A 13,066-nucleotide genomic window follows, 5' to 3' on the forward strand; every position below is an offset into this window, starting at 1 on the left:
ATGCTCACAGAGCTGCCACGCGTCCCCCACAGCCGCGCAGAAACAAAAGGAACGCAAGGCGTTATACACTGTAGAAAACAAGGTTTTCACCCGACCGCTATCCCTTCGCACGCTGATTTACGTCCACAGTTATCGATAAGGATTCGGCCAATCAGAGGCTCCGAATCTGGCCCCCGTGATGAGGACTACACCCAGCTAAGGTAATTCAAATACGTGTAGCAGCTATATACAAGCTAGTCTAGAGAGTTGAGCTAGGCCATGTGATCCTTCCATCCCGTGCAAATAGAAGTAGCTGAGCCCGGTGTTGTACAGAAAGGAATTGAACACACCGAGCAACCGTACCGAGTCCTACGACACCGATTTGGTCGCTTCCAGTCCTGGCTACACCTTAATTTCTTAGTAGTGTTGACCGATAAGTCCGCTAGAGGTTTCCTAGCCTCAATCAGCTTATTTGTAACCTTCCGACCGGCTTCAATGCAGGCACTGCAATTTTGAGGCTTCTTCCACAGCCTTACAAGCTTGTGTTCGGCCACCGGCCTCCAGATGACGTCGTTGGTGCCCTTCCTATCGTTCCTAGGACGCCGCTGTCGTCTTACCTGCTGTGAGGCCTTACAAAGTTGGACGTAGAGGTCCTCGCGGAATTGTAGGTGGGTATCCTTCCTACCACCCCGGCCAGCCGGTAGCTGGTAGCTTGATAGCTTGTAGCAGTTGGTGATGACGGTGTCTAGCAAGAAGCTGAACAGCGGCCGCCACGTTTTGCAATGAATCTTCTGGGTGTTGTAGTAGCTACGCAGCTGATCGGCAATATCAACGCCGCACATGTGCAAATTGTATTCGTCGATGTGCACGGGTATGTCCAGCCAAGCCCTGAACTCATTACCAAACACTAGCTTGGTCTGTGCAAAGCCTGTAGCCGTAGGGGTAGGCCTTTTTCGTAGTTTGCAGATATATGATTGACCTGTAGATGTATGACGTCAGCGGCTCTGCGTGCGGCTCTACAATACTAAACTTACCATTATGAACTGTCGACAGGAATAAAACAATCCTAGCATCCTTCCAGGCCATTTCCATCACCTGGTGACTCTTAGATAACTCTCCATAGAGCGTCCCCCATGGAATTTGGGGCTCATGGATTGTTCCAAGGTCTGCCAGCCGTGCACTAATGGCCTCGGCCGGCAGCTTCTCTTTGGCCTTTGTCCCCTTCTTCTTGTTATCTAACTCCTCGCGCCTTGTCTTTGTAAGCCGGAGAGTTCCTGCAGCTCCAACACCCTTAGCACGCAGTCGCTCGAATAATCTAATACTGCTAAAGAGGTTATCAAGCCAGACTACGTGCTGGCCCGGCGGATAGAGTCGCTTGTTTGAATTAGCGTCGCGTTGAAGGAGAAGATCAAGAACAACAGCTTCAGTTGGTGTAAAGCCATCGCGAACAAAGGAATTATCAAGGTCAACGGGGCCTTTGTCGTTGCCCTTAGCGTGCCATAGCCAATCGAGAACGTAGCCTTGATTAGCTAGAACCCAGATTTTGAAACCCTCGGGCGTAGGCTTCGTTGGAATGTTCACAATCTCGCTCGCTCTGCCCATAAACCTCTCTATTGTTTCATCAATAGCCAGATGCGTGCCTGGCGCCCAGAACTGCCGGCAGCGTACTCGAATATGCTCAGAGAGCTCATCTACGCGGTCAAATGTTGTATAGAAGCCATCATCTGGCATAGAGCTGGCGCGAATGTAGCGATCAAGCTGCTGGAAACGGTTGCTGCCTATGTAGTTGCTTGGCCAGTTGGCCATGCCGGCTTCGGTCGCCCAGTAGGCCTCAACCGACGGCTGCACCACTACTCCCATATAAATAACGACTCCAAAATATGCGTACAACTCTCTCCTGTTTGTAGGCCTCCATGCGCGCTCTCGGCCAAGCGGTGCATCCTCTTTGGACGGCCGGTGATCCTTGGCGTACTCGTTCGTCCAGCGCACCATCTTCTCTACCATTTCATCGGTAAAGAATAGGCGGAATAAGGCCACAGGATCATGCTGATCAAGACCTGGAGGTATATTGGGGGTGCCGGGCGCGTCGTAGTTGTTGATTTGTAGTGGCTCGAATGCAGGCAGCGGCGTAGGCTTGGGGTAGGGAAGTTTGGGGTGTTTGTAAGGCTTCGGGTCCTTCTGCACGTAGTCGACATCATTAGATGTCCGTGGCATTGTGGAGTATTTGATTGTGGATAACAACTAGCTATTTGGCTTGTTTACGTGCTGGCGCGTACGTTGGGGCACGGGCTTGGCGCCAAGTGTGGACGCCAGCGTGCGAAGGGATAGAGCGAACGGTTTCCCCTTGTAAAGTGGTTCGAGGTAACTCCCCCTCAGGTTTAGGCGATCCTTCTCTTCGGGCTTAGCGTGTTTTCCTCTAAATCCATGCTTGTGTCGCTTGAAACCTTGGGGGCGGCGTAGCTCCTCAGGCTTCTACATCCGCCTAATGAAAGAACCAACCAACCGACCTTGGGGGCATCACCAATGAGGTAGAGACTCGTTGAGCGGCAGCAGTTTTAAGTTTAACGGATAGAGGATCCGAAACAGTGCTACTTGGGCCTCGACGCCTGAGGCCGCTGATGTACAAGCTTCACACCGACCTCGACCACCTGCATGCACAGCCTCAGCCTCATGTCCTTGGCCCAAGGTCGCCCTGCCCGGCAGATGGGCCATTTTTCACAATTTCTTGGTCTTCATCGCATCCAGTCATACCAGAACCGCCAGACCGCCTCCTCTTCGTTCTAAGGTTGCCAGACTCAAACAACGATGACGACAACGACGTCGAGAAAGAGACGAGCCTCCAAAATCCTCGAGCGGCAGCCGTTGTCCAGAAATCCCGATATCTCCACGAGTCCTGAAGGCCGAATACTGCGATACAAGTTCGAACCTCTCGTATACGCGAACGAGATCCGCCTCCTTCGAGTCACGAAATCATCCTCCCATGAAGGATGGGAATACAGCATTGAACACCATGTGTTGGAGACTGCCCCGTCTTTCGAGACTGTTTCATACGTCTGGGGTGATGGGAATCAACGACATACTCTTAGCATCGGGGTGACACCGGGTGATAGATCATACGCAATATTCATCAATGAGAATTTGCAAGAGGCGATTCCTTGGCTTTCCTGGCATTGTCGCACTGGATATCTTTGGATAGACCAGATCTGTATTAATCAGATCAGCATCAACGAGAGGAACCACCAAGTTAAGATTATGGGAAAGATTTACAGTCACGGTAAGCGGGTTCTAGTATGGCTGAAAGGCACTCCCATTAACTGCTACCTCGTCGAGCTCAACGAGATATGCGAAGTCTCGTACGAGAAGAGGGACTGTGTACACCTTATGCGAGAAATGTTGCTCAAAGCTTTAAAGAGACCAGATGCCATAGACGGCCGCAATGCTCTAATCCGCATTTTCCAAAACCAGTGGTTCACTCGAGCCTGGGTTTTCCAAGAGGCCGTTGCGTCTAAAAGAGCAGATTTTGTGTCTGGGAAGCACACTCTCGGTTTCCTGTCGCTGTACCACATAGCACAGGCGGCTATCTCTGAGGAAAGCCCTTCCTCAATCCGCCATGCTCTGCAGCAGGAAAGGGGCTGTGACATCCTTCAAGATATGTATGGAATCAAATGTCCCAAAGCGGAACGGGCCATTCACTTGAGTAGTATGCAAGGAGGGAGCTTCTCTGACTTTCGCCGATTCCTCTCGATGGTTGCTTCAACCATGCATGCATCTGATATTCGGGATCTGATTTTCGCATTTTCCGGCACGAAAGCCTTATCTCCATTTCCATTTGCTCCACCCCCTTTGTATTGCCAGCAACATCAGAGACAAATTACACTCACCGTAAACTACGCACTTCCATATCGCCAGGTTTTAATCGATGTCGCAGCCTCGATGATTCGCGATTCGGAGACCTTGGACATCCTTGAGAACGTCTGTCCGCACTGGCCACAGCCTGGTAGCGATTTTCATGTCCCATCTTGGGTCCCAGTATGGAACCATGCTCCAAAACAGCCTCCGCTACAATATTCAAGAAGATCAACAATCTTGCACGAATGGGCTGCAGACTGTCAACGAGGCGATGGTGACCCGAGGACACTCAATCATGTTTGGCTTGAGTCTGGCTCCACGCTAAAGCTTCGTGTGCGAGGTGCCTGTATCACAACTATCACTGAAGCTTCGAGCCCGCCTTTTAGCTATGTTTCCACGCAAAGGTTTTGCCCAGTGGACGAGCTTCGTCGATACATCAATCTTGACGCCAACTTTAATGCAATCGACAAAAGACTCAGCGAAGGCCAAGCAACCCGTGAAGAACTACTCAATGTGATTATGGCAGGGCGGGCCGAAACCGAGGAACTTTCTAGGTTTGGTGTGGGATATGAACAGTCTGTGAATTCCCATGAGCTTCTCGAGGCGTACGATCGAATGGAAAACCCGAGTCACTACCTAATCTCACCCTACGAGCGCCGTCTGATCTCCACAATACAATTTTACACCTATCTCGCCAAAGGACGGAGGATTTTCCTCGCAGCGAATAACAAGCTAGGGTTGGCGTCTGACCCCATGCCGGGCGATCAAATCTTTATCTTGCGTGGTTGCATTGCGCCAGTCATTCTTCGACATGTTTCGGGAAAGGAATATCGATTTGTAGAGCTCTGTTACCTACAGGACGCAATGTATGGGAAGATGGTTACGTGGCAATGGGAAGATGCAGATGACATTCTTTTAGTTTAAAGCTCGATAGTCGGATTGATTGCGTAGATATTCCATCGCTGTTCTGCAATTCGTCTGGGGCAATCTACTATTTTTAAGGACAGCATTGGTCTCACCCGATTCTTAAACGATTTTTTTAGGCAGTCCAACACCACTGAAAATCAATGTACTGAGAGATAGGAATTATCGTTTACGACACCATGGGAGAACCAAATGAAGTGCCTACGGATTTGCTGCATGCCGATGCGAAAGAAAATATTCTGATTCAAAAAGCTAGGTTGCACTAAGAACTATAATGAACGGCAATGCTACTCTTATAGTTCCTTGATTACCTTACACACTTCCGATACTACTGAAGCCCACGTCCCTCCAACGATCTACTTCTACCACTTCGATCCTCGTGTCACGTGTTATTCCTTGGCGCAGCCACCTGCAAGTGAGTAGATAACTTAACCATCCAGGCTCTCCTCTCGAAGCCTCTAGGCGAGATCTTTAGGTCGAACGGGTCACGTTTATAATAGAAATCTGTAGGATTTATCTATATGCTCCTAGCTTAGCTTCCCAAATTTACACACTAATGCGTTCACGGGATCTAGTAGGCGATATTCCCGCAGCCATTTCTCAGCCACCTAGCCATTATATGAGACCTAGCTGAACCTCGATGCATCTGCAGCAGCAAGGTCAAACCTTGCTACCAGGGGGAGCCTTTGGCGCGCTTACGCGAGGTTGGGGCTTTGCTCTTGACATAGCGGGAAAAGGCCCCCATAAAACGGCGTTACAAACGTCCATTTTCGGAGGGGTATTTACTAGAAACCTGCATTTATCTGTAAATAAAACCTAGATAGCACTGCCGCATGGACCCTAACGGGAGCTAAATCGGCCTAATAGAACCTAATAATAATAATAATAAGCAAGCAATCAAGACCTTAATTACTTGCTTGCTTAGTAAAATCAGAAGCTCTTGCTTTATTTGCTTGCTTGCTTATAAACCAAGTAAGCAAGCAATTAATTGGGTATTGATTGATTATTAGCAAGTCTGACGACAACCAGAACAATGTATCTTGAGCCGCCGTCTTCGTCATCTACTGGATCCCCCTTACTTCCCTCTTCTTCACAGACGGCCAATCGACGTTTGCGCTATACGTTGTCGGTGGACATGTGCTGTACCGCTTGTTACAGATCTCCAACGTTGTCGGCTTTCAGGCTGGATTAGAATCCAGTGAGCAGAGAAGGGCCCTTATGAGGTAACCATTGCTAGGTCTACGAAGACGCGCCATTCGTCATTATGTTCTTCGTGATATTGTAGAAGGTCTAGGATATGTAGGGCGTGGCAATGTGGTACGGAGACAGTCGAAGTGGCTCGGGGGAGCAGGCAACGCTGCTTGAGTGGCTCATCTTGCCCGTTGGAGGATATCGAAGGGTCGTGCTGCCGATGGAATGTTTGTACTCAGATTGAAATTGATGTGAACTCTGATTTCTATAGACGTCTAGCTAGTTGTATATATACTAGGGGAAGGAAGGGGGCCACCCCCAGGGTGGCGCGCTAGTAAGTTCAGATGAGCCCTGCACAGCTGAGGCTTCAGCTCGGTTCTCTACAGCTGAGATTTCAGCTGGGTTCTCTACAGCTGATGTTCGGAGAGTAGCTTTCTGGCATATGAGTTGTTGATCCTAGGTTGTAGTGCTGCAACCTGAGTTTTGTCATCTTCTCGTGTAAAATTCACGGCGCTGGACCTGGACAGGTAGCTCCCGGTGCGGCGTCGCTCACGAGTTGGAGGGAGTGGTTGACGCTGGAATCGCATTAGGGCCACCATTCGCTCCTGATGTTGTTAACAGTTGCCAGGAGATTTGCCGGACAGAACTACAAAAGCTATTGCTAGTGAAGGTTCCGAATTCGTTCTGCTCTCGCCGTGGTGGGAATTTAGATAGGTAGACATTGTGGTCAATCGAAGAGCGGATACTACGGATGAGGTGGCTCGTCAGAATATGACCCGAGGCTCGATAATGCTGTCATCGCCAGGTCCAGTCTGCGCAAGACTGCCGCGAAGGCTTTAGGGGGTTCCTATCGGTGGTCGCTAGATCTACAGGCCGGAACGTGAGATTGCGGATGCGCATGAGAGCTTTCAAGAAAAGCGACAAAATTATCATCAGTCTCAAAGTTGGTTTGGAGTGCAGGTCATTTGTGCCGGCCTTACCGCGTTGGATACTGGGGAGGAGTGTGGTGAGGATGCAATAACGCACCTCGTGGGATTTGCAGAAATTGGCCTTGACAGCTGGAGCGAAATCTTTCTCATTTGAGTATTCTCATTACATAGATACGCGCACAACTACCGTGCTCACAGAGTTTTGAATATCAAGTGTTGGAAAACAAAATACGCAACAGAAACACTGTCTTATACAAAACAGTCTCCAAACGAGTTGCAAGGTTTGACCTACCATATGTATATAAAGTCCATTTGACGTCTGGAAGAAGTTTTCAAAACGGACTGAGATGGAACTTCACAACACTTTGCGTGACTACTATTGGAAAAGACACGAGACTCTTATGGAGCTGAGATACGCGCAGAAGGAAGCACCCCTTCTCGTGATTAGGAGGCAGCCTGGGCTTTGGGAGGTGGCGGATCAAAAGTAAAGTCAACCTTTACCACTGCTTATGGTATTGGATCGTCTAGTAGGTCATCTATCGAGGAAGCAATAGTAAGAGAGAAGCTCCTAGAACTGGACTGGTGTAATCTAATCACCCTGAAAAGTACCTGACTTTAGTCACACTCTCACAAGCTCTACGACATCTCGACGGATCCAAAGACATGCGGTCGCGACTTCGTGGAAGACCAGCCTCTTGACTGCTCCAGGTCAACCTTGATATCAACCATTGGTCGTTGTTATCACTAAAAGTCACAGGAACACGGTCTCCAAATCATATTCAACGTCCAGCATCCGCCACTACATTTTCATTTCAGAGTCATCAATCTATCCACGTTTACGCGGACTCATTAAATTTTACTGCGCCCAAGCAAGAACCCACATCAACGGTACAATCCCCTCATCGTCTCTGCATCCTCACCCCCTAACAAAATCACTATTACTCTATCCGGTCGGCATCAGCGTTAACGAGTCATGATGGAATAGAAGGCCAATCATGAGCCAGAAACTGCTCAACCTCGCCGTGGTACTTGTCCCAGAACTGATGATATCCCATCACAATAGGAAGCTAGTCCGGTGCGAAGGTGTCCGGAACAGCTTTGAACACTTTCCAGTTATCCTCCATACATTTCCACTTGTCTAGTAGCGTAGGGAGGTTCTTGCCTGTTCTCGGAATTTTCAGTATGTCCTGCATGTTTTGGACAGCTTTTTCGGTGTTTAGAAAATGTATACTCTGGGCACTAGTCCAGGAAGTTTATTGTCCAACGCAACCATAGCGAGGGCAAGAGGATCTTTCTCCAGCTGTTGACAAGTAGTATCGAAGGAGCGAGAATGAATATGTCGCCGCATCAAGTCTTCCTTGTCCTCCTGGCCTGGGATCGTCTTCTCCTGGTCAGCACCATATCCTAACAGCAGGCTGATGACTGCAGCGAGCTGTTCCGGGCTCCGATAATAGTAACACGCGTACCCGTTCCCGAATAGAGTATCTAGAATTCGGTATTTCACCTCCCGCCAATCGGACCAGACGAAATTCGGGTCAGCTCCGAGCTCCAACAGTTTTCGAATGAAATCGATCTCGGACTTGTTCTCTAAGGCTTTGGCAAGGGGGCTAGTGGGAACGCCATCCCAGATGTCGTGTCCGCGGATAACGGCGCCGGATTCGATCAGCATTGTGGCTATATTCAAATGCTTTCGCCATACAGCCATCATGAGTGGCCGGTACATGTTCCTAACGTTGCTGAAATTGCTTTCCCACCACATGTTTGGATCCGCCCCTGCATCTAGGAGCATGCGGATTAGTGGGATCTTATCAGACTCTTGGTTCCTCTCCTCCACTATCACCTGATGAAAGGACGTCGCACTGCAAAATTTGCCACATGCCAAAAGCTGTTTGATCAGCTTCTTTGTTTTCGAACCGTCATGACCCCTAATTCGGGACTGGAGCGTGCACGATATGACGCAGCGCAGGAATTCGGCTGGACCCATGTAATGGACCTGAACCATACCTGGATATTGTTTGCCATCAATTTTCAATCGCTTTGGCGACGAACAAAGAACTGATTTCGAGAAATGCATCCCAGTTCTTCCAGTTTCTCCTGTTTCGTCTAAAATGTCCACCGTTGTAGAGGTCGCGCTATTCTAAGGAAAAGAATTCGAATGCGTTCCAGAGGCCCCGCGATGAAAGGATGCCGATAAGGTTGTGTTCGAAAAGGCATCATACGACTTCCATGTTGAACTTGAGGCAAGCCGGCCGGAGGTCATCTTTTGTTGCGCGCTTGAGCAGATCGCCTTCGAGTAAGTTCCAGTATCGCCAGTTTACATTAGAGAGCCTACTCAGCGACTGAGTGTCAAGGTATGATGCGACCTCAAGCACCAGCTCATTGGGAAAGACGTGGTTGAACGAGGGCTTGCTGACGAGAGGAAATCGGTTAGAAGTCATCACGGGCTCGTGCACGCTACGGGCTCGTGCACGCTTTGATCACGCATCACCACCAACTTCGAAACCTCACAACTCAATCAAATATGAATGGATTTCTACCAAATTGAAATACAAGAGCCTTTTGGTGTTTCACTTTCATTCTATAACCACCACGGAGTCGTCGTGCCATTTGGGGGGGTTGCGCATTCGCTGAGGCCGGCCAGAGGTTGCCTTCACAACCCCATCCTCCCCCTCGCACTCCTGCTCAGCAGAAGGCTCCTCAGGAATAGCGAATACAACCGTCTTAGCCTTCTGCTTCTGCTGCATCAATTTGCTCTCCTCTTTAAGCTGCTTGTTGAACTCACGTGCATAATGAGCCTCATCTGCAGCGCGCTTCTTCTCGCCCTCAGCATCTAGCTGATGCTTTTTCTTAGTAGCTTTGCTAGCCTTCGTCATTTCCTTAGTTCTTTGCTTGTCATCCTTTGCTAGCTTCCTGCGCACCTTATCCTCTGCCTTGCGAGCAATATCAGCTTCCTTAGCATCCTCCTTCTCTTAGTGGAGCTCACGTGCCTGCCGCACCTTATTAGGTGAATAGATAATAGCTCTACCACCATTATTGGAGGCTAGAATCTAAAAGAGATTCTTCTGCCTCTTCCTCTTCCTCTGTTCTATCTTAAACGCTTCCTGGTAGCCTTAAATACAGCTTTAAAGAAGTAAATTAGTTGCTATAAGCTTATAAATATCCCGGGTAAGAGCCCTTACTTATCTATCGGTCTTAGATTAAACTACATCCTCTACCACCTCTTTTAGCCGGGTTTCTATCTTCTTCCAATCACCAGCTGTAAGAATTAAGTTTGTGGAGTTGCTAGAGGATAGTCTCTTTTTATCTTCTTCCTTCTTAACGTTAAATTAGTCTAATACTACATTAGGATCCTAGGGGTGTATGCCAGTCCTTTTCCACCCACTAGCTATATTCTTTGGTGTTATAGCCTTCTCCTATGCTATCTAAAACGTCCTAAAAAAGTTCCTTTTTATAAAACGTAAGAATCCTTTAGAATTTAAAATAAACCGGTTTAATTTAGTTAAGTAGTAAATAGCCAGAGGAGAGAAGAGAAAGACGTCTAGAGGTGGTGAGTTAAATAAGGAGGATAGATAGCTAGGAGAATCTTATTCTTATAACAGTACTTAATAAACTTTATATTTACGTAAGAACCGTGCCTATTAATAATAAGAAGCCTCTTGTCACGGTATTAACCGCGACACACCGCTATGCTGCGAGCACAGCTGCCTGCCAAGCACACTAGCAAACTTTGCGTGCGCCACATCCTGTATATAGATCTGCCTCTGTCCTGCCTGCCTCCGACTCTTTGCCAATTCTCTTGAGCTATCATAACAGCTGTACGTAGCTATCTAGATCGTTCCTGATGCCTGCTTATCTAGTGCTCGTGTGCGATACATCGTCGTCGTAACACCTCTAATCTCTTCTAGCCTTTTCCTTTATCTTTCTATTAAAGATCTTTAACTACTAAAGGCCGAGGTTATTATTAGTCTATCTAGAAGGTGTTAATATAAAGAAGCAGCTATATTCGTCGGGGTCGAAATCCTCCAGCCATATATCCTGGACGTTATTTGTTATAGCTTAATAGATAAGCGTTAGAGAAAGTGCCGTACAGTCTGCGCAGATAGCTGCTACTACTGTAATCCACTCTCTATTTCTATCCTGGATAATATTGCGTATTCTTCCTAACTTAAAGGTATTCCTGCTGAAGATCCTCCTCTTCTTCTTTATCTAACCGATAAGAAAGCCCTTCTTATCTATGTTCCAGGTATTTCCTGGCTGTATATTATATTCCTGTATCTTTCGTCCTAAGAGTTCAATATAGAGGCTGTAATACAGCGCTGAATCAGCTCTCTTCCTTAATTTGTCGATAGGAAGGAGGTATCCTGATCTGAGGTGTTTTGAATGCTGTTTGACCCAGCGCGAAGCCTAGTTGATTCCTGGCATAATCCCAGCTATTGCTAAGGCTAGATTTCGCACTATTTAATGCGTAGGAGGAAGCCCCCTTTTAGATAGGTCGTTGATGTATTTAATAAGAGCCTTGGACTGCCCAGGGGTGAGAACCTGTTGAGAATTGTATCCATCTGCCTTGCTACCAGTTTTCCCACGGAAGCGCTTGGAGAGGGTGCTTCTGTCAACCCCATGCTTGTCGGCCATGGCCTTGATGTTCGTTTTCTCTTGGAGGTGAAGCTCCGCGATTGCAGCTTCAATTTTATCCATTTTAAATAGAAATCTGTTGAAAATTGGTGGAGTTGTGGGGTGTGGAAGAATAAGCGGTGAGGGGTGAGAAGCGTGCACGAGCCCGTGATGACTTCTATAAGGGTTTGGCGCGGCGCCATTGTAGTGGCGGAATCACTGGACTCGTTGGATTCGGTGGTGACGGCGGAAAAGGTGTGGTTGATATAAGTGTGATTGATCAGGAGTAGACGTGTGGGGGTGTAGAAAGAGATGTGGTTGCTGTAAGGAATAGCTAGCGTTAGAGGCGGAGGCTTTTATGCACCGGGTCGCTATGCTTTCACCGATACCTGCTTGACGGACGGGCTTTTCATTCACGTTACCTCTGTTTCGCCTCAAAAAATCGCTTTCACCGTCAAAGAATCGCCCCCAACAATACCGTCTACTCCACCAGTATTACCAGTCGTCCTCACATAGATCTACTTCGTAATCCTCATACTCCTAACTGTATACGGTAGGGAGGAGTACTTCGCTTAGGTGGATCGGGCAAATACCGTCGCAGATGCTGGAAAGGCACTGTTCGGGGTGCTCTGGGGCCCATTCAGCAAGATCAATAATCTTCAACCTTGCGTACACTACGGCAAGAAGCCGCTGGCATGGAGAGACGTCCTACCGACAAGGGCCCTCAGAAGGGGCGGCGTATCAAAGCCAAAAATCGCCAGTTCCCCTCTTAAGCAACATGGCGGAAATGAGTGCTCCTATGTCACTCAACGTCGTGATGTTCATGGAGCTGTTCGAGGGGATGTGGCATGAAAGACCTCCGGTGGGGTTGAAGACCGTGGGTATCGATATGCCCGTTTCCCGTCGGTAGCACGAGGAAATACGGTCCAGAGCACAGTCCGAACGTTTGAAAGTCCGGTCCTGTCGTTTGAGCAACGACTTTATATGCCCCCGAGCGACGCAATTTGAATTCAACCTAACAATAGCTTCCAGCTCTTCCATCTTGACGATAGAGATTCAGAACGTTGTTCAGGCCTTGAGCGAATCGGGATGCTCTCCGCCCCAGGTCGTAATACCCGACACCAAGATCGTTGTCCCTCTCCTCCGATAGGACTCGGAATTCCCGCCATATTCTCGTATTCTAGCGACGTCAAAAAGTCTAGATTGCTGATGGGCACGGCGTGCGGATTCTGCGATGAAGTTTGCGATGTAGACAAGAAATCATGCGCATAGAGGAGAGGCTTCAGCTCATTGCGCGTGAAGACACAGATTACAATCTCATAAGAGGTTGATAGACGTTCCCAGTAGGTTATGAAGGAGCAACAAGAGTAGGGGCCATAGGGTTCAACGAACTTCACCCGAGAAAGCATCCCTCGCTAACACCTCCATCATATTACCCTCGGGACCATCTGTAATCTGTTTTTGGCTCCTCCGAGATTCTGTATAAATTAAGGTCCTGTCAAGATAGCTTCGGCGAGTGGCACTTTGCATTAGCAGGTTTGGAAGACCCTCGTCACTCCACTCCCTTCAGCGACAAGGATCTT

At 48.4% G+C, this 13,066-nt stretch overlaps 6 protein-coding genes across 6 annotated transcripts; 2 read left to right on the forward strand and 4 right to left on the reverse strand.

The window, feature by feature from the left end:
• BDZ99DRAFT_259902 (uncharacterized protein) lies at positions 1-988 on the reverse strand. Its single transcript, XM_033713778.1, has one exon. It carries the CDS (start codon positions 819-821, stop codon positions 252-254), a length of 570 nt encoding a protein of 189 aa, XP_033578993.1. The 5' UTR covers positions 822-988; the 3' UTR covers positions 1-251.
• Positions 989-2,784: 1,796 nt separating this feature from the next.
• BDZ99DRAFT_383924 (uncharacterized protein) lies at positions 2,785-3,276 on the forward strand (the record flags this gene model as incomplete). The annotated part of the gene is made up of 1 exon (XM_033715355.1): positions 2,785-3,276. A coding segment is annotated over one exon (492 nt), but the record flags the coding sequence as incomplete, so codon positions are not given.
• A 4,578-nt stretch (positions 3,277-7,854) lies between these two features.
• BDZ99DRAFT_259937 (uncharacterized protein) lies at positions 7,855-9,265 on the reverse strand. The gene has a single exon (XM_033713779.1). The coding sequence runs from the start codon at positions 8,944-8,946 to the stop codon at positions 8,089-8,091; it is 858 nt and encodes a 285-aa protein (XP_033578995.1). The 5' UTR covers positions 8,947-9,265; the 3' UTR covers positions 7,855-8,088.
• Positions 9,204-9,936, forward strand: BDZ99DRAFT_259973 (uncharacterized protein). The gene is made up of 3 exons (XM_033713780.1): positions 9,204-9,223; positions 9,304-9,876; positions 9,929-9,936. Exon 2 carries the CDS (start codon positions 9,398-9,400, stop codon positions 9,704-9,706), a length of 309 nt encoding a protein of 102 aa, XP_033578996.1. The 5' UTR covers positions 9,204-9,223; positions 9,304-9,397; the 3' UTR covers positions 9,707-9,876; positions 9,929-9,936.
• Positions 9,937-10,941: 1,005 nt separating this feature from the next.
• BDZ99DRAFT_460824 (uncharacterized protein) lies at positions 10,942-11,373 on the reverse strand (the record flags this gene model as incomplete). Its single annotated transcript, XM_033719472.1, has 1 exon — positions 10,942-11,373. A coding segment is annotated over one exon (198 nt), but the record flags the coding sequence as incomplete, so codon positions are not given.
• On the reverse strand, positions 11,227-11,623 carry BDZ99DRAFT_460825 (uncharacterized protein; the record flags this gene model as incomplete). Its single annotated transcript, XM_033719473.1, has 2 exons — positions 11,412-11,623; positions 11,227-11,352 (listed from the first exon to the last, which is right to left on the reverse strand). Coding segments are annotated over exons 1-2 (225 nt in total), but the record flags the coding sequence as incomplete, so codon positions are not given.
• Between the last annotated feature and the right edge of the window lie 1,443 nt (positions 11,624-13,066).

Source organism: Mytilinidion resinicola (assembly GCF_010093595.1).
Source record: "Mytilinidion resinicola strain CBS 304.34 unplaced genomic scaffold BDZ99scaffold_6, whole genome shotgun sequence".
Lineage (NCBI taxonomy): Eukaryota > Fungi > Ascomycota > Dothideomycetes > Mytilinidiales > Mytilinidiaceae > Mytilinidion > Mytilinidion resinicola.